We start from the raw sequence: 18,850 nt of genomic DNA, 5'->3' as shown, positions 1-18,850 counted from the left end.
TTTAATACATGCAATTATGGTTTATTCCCATTAGATAGTACATATTTTCCCCAAAGCTAGAATGTGTCTAATTATCTTTAATTAAAATGAACAAGGTAATTCAAAGTTATATTTGTAGGCCATCAGGTACTTGATGCTGTGCTAAACAAAACATTAATTTTCATTAAACATTCAAATAAAACATTAATTTTCAACTGATTTACATGAGTTACTCACACTTCTGTGAAGTTGTGTGTGTTAGAAGTGACTCAAGAAAAGCAAAGATAAATCAGATCTAGAGATATCCAGGGGTCTCAAACATGCAGCCCGTGGGGCTATTTTCTGCAGCCCACCAGCTCCCCGCAGCCCCCATAGTGTTTACCTACAGCAGCTCTGGCCCGGTCCAGCCCGGCACGCACTGGGGGCAAGGACAGGCTCCCCACCTGCCTGCCCTGCCCCGCCCCCGTGCTGCTCCGGGAAGTGGCCAGGACCTGGGGAAGGGGGGCACAGGGGTCTGTGTGTTGCCCTGGCCGTGCCTCCAGGTACCTCCCCCTCAGCTCCCATTGGCCACAGTTCCCTGTTCCCAGCCAATGGGAGCTGGGGGGGGGCAGTGCCTGGAGGCACAGCCAGGGCAACACACAGACCCTGTGCCCCCCTCCCCCAGGTTCCAGCCGCTTCCTGGAGCGGCGCAGGGTCAGGGCAGGAAACCTGCCCTGTCCTGGTGTGTGCCGGGCTGGAGCCCACCCCCTGCCACACCCCTCCCCCTGCCACACCCCTCCTGCACCCAGACCCCCTGCCGCACCCCTCCTGCACCTGGACCCCCTGCCCCCAGGGGCAGAGTTGGGGTGGGAATTTCAGGGAAGAGGTTGGAATGGGGGCTGGGAAGAGATGGGGCGGGGCCTCATGGAAGGGGCGGAGTGGGGACAGGGGCGGGGCAATGGGGGAGTCCACTGATGCAGCCCTCAGCCCAATGTACTTGTCCTCATTTGAGTTTGAGACCCCTGATCTAATCAAACACTTCAAGTGTTCAAAGCTCATACAGTGAATCCCCAAATATGTATTTTCACTTCTGTGCTGCAGCGAATCAGGTTTTCTATAGTTAGAAATGCATGAACTGCTCATTTATAAAAATATTAAGTGATGTATTAAAAACCCAGGTCTATGATTTATATCTAGAGTGCTAGCAGGATTTCTAAAGGTTACAGCATATGCTATCATGTTACCACCAATGCAATTCTCTGCTTCCATATATTTTGAGAGTTTGTTCATTATTGGATAACCTTACCTGAAACAACCTTTTAGGAAGGTGACAATACCCAGCCACCATTACAGACTAAGGCCCCAATCCTGCAATGAGTACAGACAAACCCTGAAACCAGCGCAGAGCCCCATTGATGACAATGGGGCTACACATGGGCACAGGGATCTGCCTGCACAGAGTTCATTACACGATGGGGGTTTTAGAGAATGTAAGATCCTGCAACAGACTGTGCAAAGGTGCTTTTCCATGGAGCTTCCAAGGGGGTGAGCCCACAGGCAGCCAATTGCAGGAACAGGGCCTAAGCCTCAGACACACTTAGTAGTGTATTAGAGTACTGTATTTATAGTCATGCTGATGCCTCTTGGATTGGTCCCTGGATGGCTACAGCTTCAATCTCAACTCGTGCATTCTGTGGGGAAAACATTGAAGCAGAATAGGAATTTAGAGAGACCTACATTTTTAAATTATTGAGCATAGTACCAGTTACAAAAAAAAAATGAATCAAGATTTGTAGAATTAAACCTTGTAGTTTTCCAAGGTATTTTTTTCCTATTAGTAATTTCTTCAGCAATGTTAATGAAAACTGAAAGCTTTCTTTTAATCATTCTACATATAATAATCCCTTATTCCTGGAGTGACGTTTCCTCCCCTTTAATGTTACAGACAGAGAGAGAGTCAGGGAGATTACATATTTTAACTACATAAGAAAAAAATCCTCCATTAAAAGCAAACTATTCATTAAAAGCAAACTATTCAGAGAAGTTAGCTAGGAATGAAAATCCTCCAGCTGCAAGAAGTTAGAGAGAGAATAGATATTTATAGAAGAACAATTGACACTCACATTTGGCAAAGCAACAACCTGGTAGGCTGCTCTGGCTGGGAAGTTACTCCTGAAAACTACAGTTTAAAAGATAAATAAATGAATTAATAGTTTTAACTTTGCCCTACAAGATACAGTTCAGAATTATCTATAGAGATACATATACACAGTAGAATGTTTACAGTTTAACAGCTATGAGACAAAAATTGCTGGATTTTTTGGCCTGTTATATAATCTCAGTAATTTACTTTTTTCCATGATCAAGAAGAAACATATAGATCAGCTTCTCTGGTACGATGCAGCCACTGTTTATACCACTGGCATAGCATAGCCCTAAACACCAGCTTAATTGCCCCAGGAAAGGTCACCACAGTGTACGGGTGATCTTCCGGAGACATAGTTGATGTGGGGGCTCTTACATCCAGATGAGCAAGAAAAAGGGGCCCTGAGCAAAGGAGGAGGGGCATTGCAAGGGTACCTTGCATTACACACAAACTCACCCAGCATAGGAGCCAGTCCTGCAGAGAGCAGCACAAGGATCAATGGAGAGCAAAGGGAAGTTTTCAGCCACCTTTATACAGTATGCCCTAACCTGCACTCCATGCAGTTTAACTGAATGTCATGATTAGGCTCCTACATTGAGGATACCTAGCTAACAGAGTAAGAGATCTGAGTAAGGTATAATACTGTGCAAATTCAGCTGTTGTAGACAACTTTTACTGGTAAGTTTTAATTCTAAGATCAGCAGCCGATAACAAGATCTTATTACTGAATCAGGTTAAGAAGTCACAATGAAAAAGCAAACACCAAATGTGTTAATGAATTACAGCTACATGGGAGCCTGGTAATGAGCAACTAGATATTTAACTATTCTGCATCCTGTACATATGCCCATGGAATTGCATTTTGACATACAAAAGAGGCTACTTCAGATTCAGAAACCACATCTACCATGAAAGAAAAACAGTTACTTGAGGCCAGAAGCTGCCATGGATTTAAAAACTGAGTCAACATATATTTGGATTATATAGATAAGTACTCAGGATCCCATGTTCCTGTTTCATCTGTAATACTTGTACTAAACAACCAGCATCACACCAAAGAATTCAACAGATTGTTTCAAGATAGCAACAGATAAACACACAATCCCAGACAACCTGACAAGTTAATCATTTGAAGGCTGCCAACAGCAGCATAATATTAGGGAAAATACAATGATATGCATGTAGAATTGTAAAAAGTCTGCTCATATTTGGCCCCGCAAGTCCAGCAATACAAAGGACCTGATTTTTACTAGGCTTTGCAGTGTTTAAGAGGCATACCATTTGGGGCTCTGGTAAACCATTAGGCTATGCTCAAACATTGCTAGTTCTCATTTGGTACAAGATATATGGTCCCCATCTCCTCCTTTTGGATACACAATCTCTCATATGGATTCTAAGTTGTTGAGACAGAGAAAGCCAAGAACATCCCAAATTAATTTTCATACTCATTATTCAGCCACATTGAACTGAGCTCTCTGTTCTGAGGGAGCCCCTCTTTACAAGTTTATATCACAGACAATATTGTATTTGCCCATCTCAGAGTGGTGTTGTAAGAAGAATTAGCTAAAGTCTAAAGTGTTATGTGAGGGCTATTTTTTTTTTAAATCTTGTTGAGTCTATAAAAACAATTATGCACAGAGTGTTAGAATTCCACAATGTTAGTGAGTGCTAAATTTTGTTTCTGGATTACCAGTTTATCTGAGAGAACTGTAAAACCAGACACCTTATCAACTACATATGTGAGTGGGTTCTAGAGTGAAAGTTTCCATTCTGATCCATCTGTTTTGGCTGTCATATGAATGTAAATATACAGTTCCAATTTCACTCACTTTTGGTAAAGCCAAATCCCTCTGGGGGGCTCTTCAAAGCATGGAAGACATGTAAATTGGGAGATCTGCCTCAATGAAGGATGAAGTAATATAGAAGTGTCAGTTAAATGCTGAAGCTGCCCTTCTAATACACCAAGTTTTGTGGATCTACAGTATGACTGACACTGTCACCTGGCACTATGATTTGTGTAACATAGGGATGGAATTTGAATCCTATCCATAGTCCTTTTCACATATGGATTATTAAAAGCACATTAAAGTGAGAAAGGCAGAGATTTAGCTAGCAGGAATAATCTGAACACCTGAGTCACGGGGAAACAGACATCTTTTTTTGAATGACTAATATTCCTATTAAAGATAGAAATAAGCATAGTCCATGCATAAGTGACTTTCCTTTTTGTTTTGACTATCCAGTTTCAACCCATACCTTATATAACGTCAAAACAAACAGATCGTCATTAAGTTTTTCTCTTAGTGAGCAATAAAACGGTACAAGATACTGCTAAAATGGAAACAAAACATTCACTTACACTGCTTGTAGATTTCATTAATATCACTGAAGTCCTTCATGTCAGCCATTGTAGCCAGACAGCCCGCCCCCCCCCCTCAGACCAGCATTGCTGGAAACACAGGAGGAAGCAGGAACAGGGCACTTAACATATATTCCAGCACAGCCTTTGAAGCTGTGAAAGCACAGGTGTGCTGCTACAATGTGCCTCTGGGAACAGATACAACGATTAAGTTCACAGCAGGCAGAGGCCCTGTGACAGACATGGCTCTTAGCCCCTACTAAATAGCGTGATGCACACACACCAACATCCTAGGTGGGAAAATATTTACCCTGATAAAAGAAATGTCCAGTAGTCGAAACTTATTGTTTCTCTCCCTTGCAAGTGTAAACTACTCTTGCAAAAGCTGGCGTCACCCCGACAGACCAGCCTCAATTTGGCATAAGAAAGGAGAAAGAGAATAAAGGAGTACAGAGGTATAAGTAGGGGACCTACAGCACCATGATTTTTGAGTGCTTTCACTATCTATCTGCTGGTCAGATAAGTGACAGCCTCCCAAGGCTTCTGCAGCTAAGAGGGTCCCTACGCCTTGTCCCTTATTCGTCTTTCCGCGGAATTGAGTGACCGATCCTGGCTTGGCACCGCTGGAATCGAGAGATGCAAGGAGGGTAAGAAGCACCCACACCTGATCTCCTATCTTTAGTGTACACATATTTTGAAATAGAGCTCTATACTTTGTTTTCTTTCTTTGGGATTGTGGCTTCAGTTTTGTAACTTGTTTGTGTGTGTAACATCTCTACATTTAAATAAGTAGGCACTAGCAATTTTGTAACCACATGATTAGAATCTAGCTTAATAAATTTTTGGTAACCATTTATGCATAAGCCTGACTTGTTTTCTCTGGTTTACTGTAAAGCAGCCAACACAATTAAAGAACCTCAGCCGTTTTGGCTCTAAAGCCTGGCCATTAGGTGAGAGTACTAAGAGCCTAGCGTTGAGTTGTGCCGCCTCCACGGGGCAAACTCTTGGGGCACCTGTCAGTCAATCCTGGCTGCCCGCTGCGAAGGAGCTCTGAGCTCTAGCAGTTAAAGTCACGGGTGTGGAGAGGCTCTTAGTGCTGCCATTGGGGCACCTGTCAGTCAGTATTGACTGCCCGCTGCGAAGGAGCTCTGAGCTCTAGCAGTTAAAGTCACGGGTGGTTAGGACCTTGGGGCATCCGTCAGCCTAGCCCGGGCTGCCCGCCGCGAAGGGACAGTGCGTCCTAGCGGTTAAAGTCACGGATGGTATAAACGGGCATAGCTGGCACCTCACCAAACATCCTTGGCCGTCGGCTAACAGAAATTGGCGTCACGAACAGGATTGTGATATAGGCTGCACTACAGTAACACAATGAAACCAGTCATGATAAACACCACAGAATTCTCTGAGCTAGAGAAAAGTTTGACCCAAGAGGGATGGGGAAATCCTCTGTGGAGCAAAGAACTGCTGGAGAAATATTGGGGAAAACCAGCAGAGATCTGGCAGCATTTCTGTAACTGGAGAACTGCCTGCAAGATGAAGAAAGGGAAAGGAAAAGGTGCTTGTATATGGCTGCTTACTAACGTTTGGCAAGCTGCCTGTAAGGATTATAATGGTCTGGCAATAGAATTTAATAGGCTGCAACAGGAAAGGGACACACTGCGCAAGGAATGCCAGAATTTAGATACCAGAGTAAGAACACTGAATAGGGATATGGAACATCTTCAGAAAAGATTACTTCCCTTAATTGAGAAAGAAGGGATAGAACGAAGGGAAAAGCTGGAGACTAAAACACGCAGTATCAACCGGGCTAAAGTTGAGACTGCTCTCTGGCTAGACCCTGAGGAATGGGATGGAGACATTTGGGATTCAGCAAATGAGTCCCCCTCCTCTGAGGAGGAAGGTCCCTCTGTAAAATTAAGACCAGCTATCACACATCACAAATCAGAAGAACATGAGGAAAATTTGAGTGGGGCAGAGCTGGATGAAGAAGGGGATGACAATTATCCATCCACCTCTTCAAAAACAAAGAAGGGAGGTAAAAAGGGAAAAGGGAGTAAAGCTCCAACACACTTTACCAAAATTACCACCCGCCAATATACTCCCATGGAGTTAAAAACAATCCAGGGAGATTTTGCTAAAAAGCCTGAGGAAGGTATAATAGAGTGGCTGGTCCGCCTCTGGGACACTGGGGGTGGATATATACGCCTGACAGCCCAAGAAACTGAGCGCCTTAACTTAGGTGCAGGAATATTCCTGGAACATTCAGAGGGGAACACCCCTAAAACACTTTGGTCTCTGGCTTGTCGATGGGCAAGAGGTATTTACCCAGCAGACCGAGATGAACCCACAGTAATGCACTGGACCAACATAGATGAGGTAAAAACAGCTCTATTAACTGTGGCTGTCATTAGCATGCTTGGTCAAAACCCTCAAGAGTTAGCCTATGAAAGCCCATGGGAGGGTCAGGTAGATGTAGATGATCTCAGACCCCTGCTTAAGGGAGTTCCGAGTAACCACAGGGCTATGGCACTGTCCCTTAGATCAGAAGCTGCAGCACATAACAGTACCTTTCGGGCACTACTAAACCTTCTGGTGTCATACTTTAGAGAATTTGGAGACATCAGAGCACTGACAGGCAAAGCTAAGATGCGTTCCCTTCAGGGAAACAAGGGGGCACCATCTAAAGGACATAAAAACAAGCGAGAGCCAACCCAGGAGGAAAAGGAGCTTAGAGCCAAGTTGTGGAGACAATGTCTGGCTTTAGGTTATCCCAGAGATGTGATAAATGGACTGCCCACAGAGCGGCTAAAATTATTCACCACCTTTAAAAGAGCTGACTGGGAGACAACTAATGCTACTCCCAGTGCACCTCTGCAGCTCTCTCCTCTTTCCCCACCTGCAGACACCCGGTATACTCCATTGCTGCAGCAACTGCAAGAGTTACCAGAGCAGGGAAACTAGCTTGCGGGGGCCAATCTCCTCTCCTAATAAACCAGCTTAAATCCAAAGAGGAGAAAACAACAGCAAAAGACCCCCGGATACATGTAACTGTAAATGACAAACACATTATTCCTTTCTTAATGGACACAGGGGCTCAAAGGTCCATGATTAAGCGAGAAAGTTTTCAGGGCTCGCCACCTACTGGCGGAAAGCAGGTACTTGTTACAGGGGTAAATGGCAGTACCATAACTTACCCATTAGTTAAGATAAAACTGGATATCCCCTTGCAACCCCACCATCAGCCCCGAAAATATGAGGTGATTTTGGGCAATGCCAACATACTGGGCATGGACGTTTTAAGAGGAAAGAAGGGAAGGATTAATGGGGAAAGATGGGCTTTTGGAGTCAGTTCTGTTCCTCATGCCACCCACCTGGAAGAGGAAAGCCCTCCCCACTATTCTGTAAACTTACTTAGCAGTACGCCTGCTCTCCCGCCCTCAACAGTAACAAACACAAAGCAGTATAGTGTCCCAGCTGAGGCCATAAGCCCTGTTACTGACCTGATCAAAGATTTGGAACAGCGAGGAATTTTAATTCGTACCCACTCTCGCTTTAATTCTCCTGTGTGGCCCATCAAGAAACCAAATGGCAAATGGAGACTTACTATAGACTATAGGAAGCTAAACAGTAACACTGGACCATTAACTGCAGCAGTCCCTAGCATAACAGATATTGTAAACACCATACAAACCTGGGATAAACCCTGGCTAGCAGTATTAGATGTAAAGGACATGTTCTTCATGGTCCCTTTGCAACCAGCTGACCAGGAAAGATTTGCTTTTACTTGGAAAGGTGTACAATACACTTTTACCCAAATGCCACAAGGGTTTAAACACTCACCCACTATTTGCCATGGGGCACTGGCAAAGGTCCTAGATGACCTTATACTGTCACCCAATGTACAAACTGTGCAATACATTGATGACATCTTAATAGGTGGGAAAACCCCAGAAGAGGTACAGGAGGCTATGAATCAAATCAAAGGAGCACTAGAAGCCCTTAATTTAGAGTTACCAGCTGAGAAATGCCAAGGTCCCTCCCAAGAGATAAAATTCTTAGGTACTGTATGGATGGGAGGTAGGAGGTCTGTGCCTAATGACACTGTGCAAGAGCTAAATCAGGCACCCTCCCCTGAAAGTAAAGATCAATTGAGACAGATTTTGGGAACCCTGGGGTTTTGGAGAAAACATGTACCTGGCTTTGCCATTATAGCCAGACCATTGTACAATTTGTTAAAGAAAAGTGCTGCCTGGGAATGGGCTCCTGCCCATGAGGAAAACCCTCAGGCAACTGATAGGGGAGATACACACCTATCAGGCTCTGGGTCCCATACATCCTGAAGCCCCATTCCATTTGTACCTAACTGTGGGAGCCACTGGAATCTCTTATGCTCTCTGGCAAGACAGTGACACTGCTCCCAGACGACCAATTCAGTTTGGTTCCAAGTCATGGCAAGGGTCACAGGCTAACTACACACCTTATGAGAAGGTGCTTCTGGCAGCTTACACAGCCTTGAGAGAAACTGAGGAATTAACACAGGATAAGGACATCACAATTCACACTCCTCTTCCAATCATTAAACCTATATTGGAAGGGAAAGAGTTACCACCTGGTGTAGCACAAAAGATGACTATCCAAAGATGGGCACTTTACATACACCACAGGGTAGGGAGTGCAGACACTGCACAAAACCCCACTATGATTCAGGAATCCCTATGGAAAGTAGGAATGCCTGATGAATACCGCCTACCTCCACAGCAGTCTCCCATTAAGGATGCTGCCCCATTTGATCCTTCTAAGCCTGAGGGAGTATGGTTCACTGATGGCAGTGCCAGGCTGGTAAAAGGAAAATGGAAGGGAAAAGCTGCAGCAGTGCCTGCAGACACCTCTGCAGCACCCCTAACTGCTGAAATTGATGGGTCAGCACAACTTGCAGAATTAGCTGCAATTAAACTGGCCTGTGAAGCAGGAGCCACCGCAGTATATACGGACTCCTATGCGGTATGGGCAGGTGCCACTCAGTGGATCACTAACTGGAAAAATAACCACTGGGAAATAGGAGGTAAACCAGTCTGGGGACTGGAATACTGGAAGTGGTTATATCAGCATGCCCTGCAACAACCCCTGTCTATAGGACATGTCTCAGCTCATCAGAGGAATAATACCCCAGCTGCACAGTTAAACAATTTAGCCGATGCAGCTGCCCAGCTCTTTACCACACAAGTAGAATGGGAACGCTTATATTCATGGTTACATGATAATTTAGGACACACAGGAAGTGATGAGTTAGTGCGGCAAGCACATATCAGGGGGTGGCCTATCACCCACAGACAGGCTAGAGACCTGGTACAAGCCTGCACTATTTGTGCTGAGACTAGAAAACATATAGTAGAAGGACAAAGGTTTGCCAGGCTAAGAGATGGAAAAACACTATGGGCAACCTGGCAGGTCGACTATGTCGGACCACTGCCCACTACAAGGCAGAGGTGGAAATACATCTTGACTGGAGTAGAAATTGTTTCAGGGATTGGTTTTGCATATCCAACCCGATTGGCAACGGGGTTGTCCACAGTTATGGGACTAAACCGCTTAACAGCAATTGTCCCAATGCCTCAAGAAATCCAATCAGATAATGGTTCGCATTTTAAGAATAAACTTGTAAGGGAATGGACCCTTAACCATGGAGTCCAATGGACCTTCCACCTTCCATATCGACCTCAATCTAATGGCATGGTCGAGCGCTGGAATGGGTTGCTAAAGAATCATTTGAAGCCTACTGATGGCACATGGGGAGACAGACTGGACGAAGTGGTGCAGAGATTAAACAACAGACAGACTCCTACAGGAAGTCCAATCAGCAGGGGATTCTTCCCTACAGGGAAAGCTATCTCCCCTGCCAGAACACCACTGCACAGTTCCAAGTATGCTCCCGGAGATACTGTTGTGATTAAACACCCAGCCCTGGGAACCTTTACCTGTGTTTTGCATGCCTATAAAGAGAAAGGTGTATGGAGTGCCTTAAATGCTGATAAAAGGCTAATAACCATTACAGAGGCTTGGATCGCATCCAAGACCGGCTGACCATGTGATTTATTGCAGGAATGGTCCCATGGTTCCGAGCAACCTGCCAGCTAACCTGTCAGCAAAATGGACCATGCAGCAGACCTGTTTGATCACTAGAGACTACTATGGACTGTTGATATATTTGCCATTACTTATAATAGCAGGTGTAATTTTTGCTTTTGGTTTTAAAATAAGTTTTTTAGCTAGAACACGACCCACCAGAGATATGTTCCTGCAAGCCCTCATGATCCTTCTGTTGGCTCCAGTCACCTTGGCAATACCAGAACATCCTCTTCGGGGAGCAATCCAAACCATCGCCTCAGCTGCTGGTGCTACAAATTGCTGGATGTGCACCTTGCTAGATTCAACCAATGGACTGGGAATTGAATTTGTACCACTACATGCAGTGGCTGAGAATGGACAAACCTCATGGATGCAATGGTTAGCTCAACACTTGGGATTCTCCCTCTCCCCGTTTTTACATTCGGTTGTGAATACTGTTTTAACCATTTTAATTATTGTAATTGTTTTTTGTGTAACTTTATGTATTATGAAGCGTTTGATTCAAACTGCTCTTTCCTCCACACAAATCAGATACCTAGAGCTAAAAAGGGATCCTACCCAATTCCGCGAACCCTCATCCTCTAATTTGGTTGTTGGGTATTTCTAGATTTCCCCAAGGAGGGCAAGAGGTGCTGGCATCACCGCCACCTTGCAATCTGGGATGTAGTGTGGTGCATCAGGGGGTGGAATGTAGCCAGACAGCCCGCCCCCCCCCCCTCAGACCAGCATTGCTGGAAACACAGGAGGAAGCAGGAACAGGGCACTTAACATATATTCCAGCACAGCCTTTGAAGCTGTGAAAGCACAGGTGTGCTGCTACAATGTGCCTCTGGGAACAGATACAACGATTAAGTTCACAGCAGGCAGAGGCCCTGTGACAGACATGGCTCTTAGCCCCTACTAAATAGCGTGATGCACACACACCAACATCCTAGGTGGGAAAATATTTACCCTGATAAAAGAAATGTCCAGTAGTCGAAACTTATTGTTTCTCTCCCTTGCAAGTGTAAACTACTCTTGCAAAAGCTGGCGTCACCCCGACAGACCAGCCTCAATTTGGCATAAGAAAGGAGAAAGAGAATAAAGGAGTACAGAGGTATAAGTAGGGGACCTACAGCACCATGATTTTTGAGTGCTTTCACTATCTATCTGCTGGTCAGATAAGTGACAGCCTCCCAAGGCTTCTGCAGCTAAGAGGGTCCCTACGCCTTGTCCCTTATTCGTCTTTCCGCGGAATTGAGTGACCGATCCTGGCTTGGCACCGCTGGAATCGAGAGATGCAAGGAGGGTAAGAAGCACCCACACCTGATCTCCTATCTTTAGTGTACACATATTTTGAAATAGAGCTCTATACTTTGTTTTCTTTCTTTGGGATTGTGGCTTCAGTTTTGTAACTTGTTTGTGTGTGTAACATCTCTACATTTAAATAAGTAGGCACTAGCAATTTTGTAACCACATGATTAGAATCTAGCTTAATAAATTTTTGGTAACCATTTATGCATAAGCCTGACTTGTTTTCTCTGGTTTACTGTAAAGCAGCCAACACAATTAAAGAACCTCAGCCGTTTTGGCTCTAAAGCCTGGCCATTAGGTGAGAGTACTAAGAGCCTAGCGTTGAGTTGTGCCGCCTCCACGGGGCAAACTCTTGGGGCACCTGTCAGTCAATCCTGGCTGCCCGCTGCGAAGGAGCTCTGAGCTCTAGCAGTTAAAGTCACGGGTGTGGAGAGGCTCTTAGTGCTGCCATTGGGGCACCTGTCAGTCAGTATTGACTGCCCGCTGCGAAGGAGCTCTGAGCTCTAGCAGTTAAAGTCACGGGTGGTTAGGACCTTGGGGCATCCGTCAGCCTAGCCCGGGCTGCCCGCCGCGAAGGGACAGTGCGTCCTAGCGGTTAAAGTCACGGATGGTATAAACGGGCATAGCTGGCACCTCACCAAACATCCTTGGCCGTCGGCTAACAGCCATCAACACAGTAGTCTTTACAACTAGAGTTACACAAATGCAGATATTATGGAGCGCTGGGTTGTATGCAGCATGCAAATCCCAGTGCATTTCTTTAATATTCAGTTCATATACTTCATTTTACCTCAAGTGATAAACCTCACCTACTCTGAACACTGACATCCATTGTTAACATAAAAATGAAGTTAGATCCACTCACCCCAACTTATTACACTATATCATGACGTTTTAGAAACAGTGAAGTGCCCTGAAACTCAGCATGTACTACTGCTTTCATAAGATTTTTTTCCTAATTAAGTGCAATATCAGGAATTTTCAAAGGGGCACACACGTTTAGACTCACTTCATGCTTTCAGGCTGAGATTTTCAATGCCATGTAAGGGAAATTAATGGGAACTGTGTGTCCCTAAAGCAGATTTGAAAATCACAGCCTTAAATTCCTTTGCAAAGCTCATTTCTTCCATGAAGCACAAATGTGTTACCATACCTCCAGCCATTGCCTTTTCAAGGCTTTGTCTACACTATGATTTTTTGTTACCCTTTTGATCTCCCCCCTTTCCCATTGTTAATGCTGGCTCAGCTCCACGGTTAGTGCACTAGTGTTGACAGCATTTTAAGCCCCAGGGGTGGGATTCACAAAAAAGTGTTTAGGCAGCTTGAAGCCTATGGGAAATAGGCACCTAAATACCTTTCTGAATCTCACCCCAGTTCCTGTAGACCTGCTCTGAGTTGGGTTAGAGGACAGGATGCTTAAAGTGCCAGCCGCCATCTGGAGCCCTCTTTACACTAGTGTTCCTGCAGATGGGGCTGAAAACAGTAGCATTACTAGTCAGAAATTTGGGGCAAGGACAGCTGAGTGTCCACACCCCTAAAATAAAAAAATCTTTCCCTGGGTTTCCCAGGTGTATGGGGTTGTCTTTTTCAATTTAAAATCCTTGGGTCTAGGATCATATTTTCTTTTGTATCACACAGCTATAAGCACCAATTATGTATTCAACAAAAAAGATTACCTTAAAAAAGGTCACTTTGTTTTCTTCTCTAAATAAAATACTTGGACATCTCTACTATTCTTATGTAGGCACTCACCATTGCAGTAGTCGCAGTCTGCAGCTTTCAGGATTTCCCCTATATTTTTTAGAGCCTATTGAGAAGAAAAACAGAGCCTTGAGGTACCGACATTGTTAAAGTTATAGCTTCTCTACATACCAGCACCACAAGACGTAGCTATGAAAGTTTACTCCAGACAACCTCAGATGGTAGCCAACCTTTTCATTAGACAAGTGAAAAGGAAGGTAGGTTACGAATCATCTTTCACAGCGACTGCACTTCCAGCAGGGCTTCCATTTTTATTCCTTGATTTAACTCAGAAAAAGGCACATATGTAAGATGAGGGGCTCCCCACTGCACAACAGCAATGTCCAGAGACAATGCCCTGGCAAGTAGGCCAGCTGGCCCTTCCCAGCCACTAGGATTCTTACTTATATCCCCTCCCTGGGGTCTGCTTGGAAGCTCAATCTTTGTTATAAGTATCTAATGAACGAGTAACAAGGTAGGTGAGGTAATATCTTTTAATGGACCAACTTCTGCTGGTGGAAGGGACAAGCTTTTGAGCTTCACAGAGCTCTTCTTCGGGCTACAACACTGCGAACGGTCAGTAATTGTCCAATTAAATTTAAAGCACCATTTCCACCCCTGCTGGAAATAAGGATTTCTCACTATTTTCCTACCCACCCTCCCATTATTTGGGTGGGAGAAAGAAAGGATAGAGAGGAGGCATTGTCCCCTACTTTAGCCCTCCCCCAGCTTCCTGGATTGCTGTGCGGGATGGTCTTCAATACTCCAGCCTCCATGTTTGGGCCTCTGTTCTCTGTGAATAGCTCCAGGGCCTAAACACAGGCCAAATAGTAAGACACTCAAATATTAAGTTTATTGCTAGGGGGCTTTGGATAACTCCTTACCTGTTTAGCTTCTTCTTTTGCCCCTCCAGGCACAAGCTGGCCACTAGAAGGATCCATGCCTAGCTGTCCTGCGATATACATGGTCCGGTCTATCAGCACCGCTTGACTGCAATTGTAAGTCATACATATATTTACAGCTCATCCAGAAAAATCTCATTTCCATCCAACCACTCAGAACTATTTTGAGCAAACCTCTTGAAGAAATATTTCACCTTTCCCCCCATTAATTTATAACATTTTATGGGGGTAGAAAACTCAGTCTGGGAAGGTGGCAACAGACTATACCACCTCTTTGGGAAGTAAAGTACTGTGTAAGAATCATAGGACCAGTTATTTTTAGTAGTAGAAAAGGCAGAGTCAGTGTTTACTGAAAAGAGAAAAGTTAACTTGGTAACAAAGAATGTCACTTTCAAGCTTCTAAAAGATATATTTCTACTGTCAACAACCCCCCTACTCACTTTTGAAAGTCTTGCGCGTAATAATGAAAGTGTTGCTTTCCATCCCAAGCGCTTTTACAAACATTGTTATGTCTCAACACCACCGAGATTTAGGTAAGAGATACGTTACTGGCAGCTTGGACCCGCGGGTATAATGTTAAATTATGACTCAAGAGACCAGGATTCTATTTTCTTCTCTGCCACTATTAGCACTGTGACCTTGGGCAAGTTAACTTCATGTCTCTCTGTCTCAGTTTTTCCATTTGTAAAATGGAGATAATGCTTTCCTTTTTAAGAAGTTTTGAGATCTATAAGTGTTATTATAGAGATCACCTCACCAGTCACTGAAGTGAAACACAGGAGCTTTTTAATAGTGCACAAACACCGTACAGAATTGTTTAGGGCAGGAAATGAAGAATACTTTATCCCTTTGAAAATAAAGGGGTAGTTTAGACTCTCAGTCCTCATCAGCGAAGTTCGACATGCAGTTTGCCAAATGAAGGAAGGAAAAAGCCCCAGGAAGAGAGACTGACAACCGAAATGATAAGACCTGGAGGCCAAGACCTCTGAGAAACCCTTGCTCAGAGGTTTAGCCATTACTTGGAAACACAGACGATACTGTCTAGCTGTAAGGAGTCCAACACCATTTTGCTGTACAAGAAGGGGGATTGTGAAGTTCTAAAGAACTACCATCCAATATGCCTCCTCTCACATGTCTACAAGTTCTTCACCAAAACAACAAACTGACTCACAGAGAGTCTGGACAAGCAGCAGCCGAGACAGCAGGTAAGTTTTCAAAGGAATTTCAGCACAATGGACCATATTTTCCACTATAAACCAAATACTGGAATGCTCAAGGGAATACAAATTTCCTTTATGCTTTGCCTTCGTCAATTATGAAAAAGCGTTTGACAGTGTAGAGATCAATGCAGGGTTGAAAGCTCTTGCAGAGCAGAGCATCGACACAAACTACTAAAGGAAGCAAATTCTGACTGCACTATGATTTAACTGTTTGACACCCCAGTTAAAAAAAGGTGTGAAACAAGGAGACCCTGTTTCACTGAAACTCTTCACAGCCGGCCTCGAAATGGTAATAAAGGAAAATGAATTGGAAGGGTGGAATCAACATCAACAGAGACCAGTTAAACACCTCAGATTTGCGGACAGTATCATGTTGATTGCTGAAAATACTATCAAACTACAGACAATGCGGCAAGAATGCAACACAAAAAGCAGCCAAGTCAGACTGAAAATGAACCACTCCAAAACTAAATTTATGTGGTCTGATGCCTTGCCAAAAGCCCAAATAACACACCAGGGAGAACAAATGAAGAAGTTGAGCAATTCGTCTATTTGGACCAAGAAATTAACATGCGCCATGATCAGGAAGGTGAACTCTCACAAAGAAAGAAAGCTGGTTGGCACGCATTTAATTCTATCAAGGATATCCTCCAAGAAAAAAATCAACAAGGCAATATGCACCAACCTCTTCAGCTCAGCAGTACTGCCGGCAATGTTGTACGGCAGCGAAACCTGGACGCTGATGAAGATAGAGGAGCAGCAACTATCATGGAGAGGGCAATGGAAAGAAGAATTCTGGGGATTTCAATCCACGACCGAGTCCCCAATGAAGTGATCAACCAGCAGAGCGGAGTGCAGGACATTGTTGTTTAAAGCAGGTACAGTAAAATGTGATGGGCCAGGCAAATAGTGAGGCTCACTGACAATGGACTGCAGCTGTGTACTAGCACCACAGCCGACCTCCAAAGAGATGGGCAGATTTCATCATGAAAAGACATGGCCACACGTGGAGAAGGAAGGCCAGGATAAGAGAAGAATGGAAGACATGTTGTGATCTGCACAATCTATATGAAGGCTGAAGGATTGATCAATCAAGGTGAATTTACACTGGTGGATTGTAATTGCCTGAACTGGAATTTGTTTCCCTCCCTCCTATTCAAAATGAGGTAAGAAATAAAAAGCTATAATAAAATATGCAGTTACTAAAATATAACTATTCTGATCAAATATCTCATAGATATTAGTGATACAAATAAAATGCCAAGCTAAAGATTTACAAAAATTAGACTAAGACAGCTAATATATTTTTACTGGACACATCAAGTGTTTTGATTATTTAAAGCCACAGGACTCCAACATGGAATTCAGCATTCAATAGGTCATTCCAAAAATACATAGACCATGGAAGACTTTTAGGAACTCCCTGGATTATTTTTCTTTATTTAAAGAGTGCATGGGTTTTCTAATGTTGGTGACTAGGAGCTTTAAAAAGAAGTGCCTTTAATATTCAACAGTAATGTAAGTAATGAACAAAAATCTAAAACAGTCAATTAAATCCACATTTTTAGTCACAGTTGGCCATTGCTTGACAAATCAGCTACAAATTGGTTACAGTTGCGAGGTTAAAAATCTGCACACCTGCTCTCTGGCTGTATTGCTGAAATCTGCTGATGGGCTAACTTTAGAGACATTGCCCTCTATGTTCCATTCTTTGCAAATTCAGCATATTTTGATTGCCACTGAACATAGGGCTGCTGGCACAACACCCAGTTATTTCAGACAGCACACAATTAAAGACTTCAAAGCCAATTGCAAAACATTATGTAAACGCAAAAAGATTTACTGAAACATAGTTGCCCAATAATAATGTTTCTAGTCACTGCAATAAAAAGAGATTGAAAACTTAAACAGTATTTCATAATGCAGGCTGACAAACCCACCATTACCCAGCCACAGACACAACTAACATCTATGACAATTCTTCATTTTTTAAAATTTTCAAGAATATTATGGACACTTCCTCATTGCAAAATATCTGCAATACACAGACGCTGTAATTTTCCCCTCTCCGTGTCTGTCCCCACAACTCCCAACGTGTGGGATTCTCACTTTATCCCAGGTTTCAGAGTAACAGCCGTGTTAGTCTGTGTTCGCAAAAAGAAAAGGAGGACTTGTGGCACCTTAGAGACTAACCAATTTATTTGAGCATGAGCTTTCCTGAGCTACTGTAGCTCACGAAAGCTCATGCTCAAATAAATTGGTTAGTCTCTAAGGTGCCACAAGTCCTCCTTTTCTTTTCACTTTATCCCAGGTCACTAAGCCTCAACCATCTTTTCCTTCAAGTCCATCCTAGTCTCGCTTCTTCTGCAATGCCCACACGAGCTGCCAGCTTAAATTTAGAGTTCCTCCAAGTTGTTCCCTTTTTTGGCCTCCCCACTATGTTCTGCCTTGTCTCGTCTACAGGCCCCACTCCCAAAACGGGCTCCATGCGGATCATGGACTTGGCGCCCCAGCGCAGTCACGGGGCTAGCCGTGTGGTTCTCTTTGCAGCATCCAGGCCATCGCTCTACGAGGCAGAGTCCCTGCTAGATGAGCGCACGAGCCTGGCACGTTACCTGTAGGGGCCCATTACAGCCGGTGCCCTCGAGGTGCTGATTATTCGCTTTATCAGGGTGGCCATGGCTGCCCGCTGCCCTTTGCCGCGAGACTCCGCACTTCGCTCCCTGCGGACCCGCTGGGACAGCCTCGCTCTTTTACTGAAGAATAAGGGTTCCACCCCCAATCCCACGTGGGGGCACGGCACCGAACCGCGCATGCGTCTCCGGAGGGGGACAGTTCCTCCTCCCGCGGAGCTTGCTGGGGGACGTAGTCTTTTCTGAAGGGCTCTTGTGCGCTTGCGCGGTCCTCACGGCGGCGGCGGCGGGTCCGGCGTGGTTGTCGTGGGCTGAAAGGCCGGGGAGCTGAGCGCTGGCGGGAGAGCGGTAGCCGGAGGCTGCTCCGCTGCCGGGGAGAGGGGCAGAGCCTGGTGGGACAGAGGCTGCTCCTACGTGGGGCATCTACACTCTTCCGCTTCCAGGTACCGCCTGGGGGCCTCAGCGCTGTGAAC

The 18,850-nt window shown here is 44.6% G+C and overlaps 2 protein-coding genes across 2 annotated transcripts in view; one reads left to right on the top strand and one right to left on the bottom strand.

The window, feature by feature from the left end:
* Nucleotides 1-18,706, bottom strand: RIDA (reactive intermediate imine deaminase A). The gene is made up of 7 exons (XM_084620618.1): nucleotides 18,360-18,706; nucleotides 14,507-14,612; nucleotides 13,635-13,689; nucleotides 12,552-12,571; nucleotides 4,464-4,512; nucleotides 2,082-2,137; nucleotides 1-1,649 (listed from the first exon to the last, which is right to left on the bottom strand). The coding sequence occupies exons 1-7, from the start codon at nucleotides 18,557-18,559 to the stop codon at nucleotides 1,587-1,589; spliced, it is 549 nt and encodes a 182-aa protein (XP_084476744.1). The 5' UTR covers nucleotides 18,560-18,706; the 3' UTR covers nucleotides 1-1,586.
* POP1 (POP1 homolog, ribonuclease P/MRP subunit) overlaps nucleotides 18,687-18,850 on the top strand; it is a 41,464-nt gene continuing 41,300 nt past the window's right edge. Inside the window, exon 1 of the mRNA XM_084620617.1 lies at nucleotides 18,687-18,820. The gene's annotated coding sequence lies outside the window, so the exon portion shown is untranslated. The remainder of the gene's footprint in view (nucleotides 18,821-18,850) is intronic.

The sequence above is a fragment of the Lepidochelys olivacea genome, assembly GCF_965140295.1.
Source record: "Lepidochelys olivacea isolate rLepOli2 genome assembly, chromosome: 2".
Lineage (NCBI taxonomy): Eukaryota > Metazoa > Chordata > Testudines > Cheloniidae > Lepidochelys > Lepidochelys olivacea.
The sequence above is the reverse complement of the archived record's forward strand: the minus strand, read 5'-3'. Positions and strand labels throughout refer to the sequence as shown.

Excerpts from the sequence above, each read along its gene's own strand:
- RIDA (XM_084620618.1), bottom strand. The coding sequence starts at position 18,559 with ATGCGCGGTTCGGTGCCGTGCCCCCACGTGGGATTGGGGGTGGAACCC. Across the intron at positions 14,613-18,359 it reads GCTGTAATGGGCCCCTACAG|TCAAGCGGTGCTGATAGACC; the intron begins GTAACGTGCCAG and ends TTACAATTGCAG. Across the intron at positions 12,572-13,634 it reads AGACTGCGACTACTGCAATG|TTGTAAAGACTACTGTGTTG; the intron begins GTGAGTGCCTAC and ends GTGTAACTCTAG.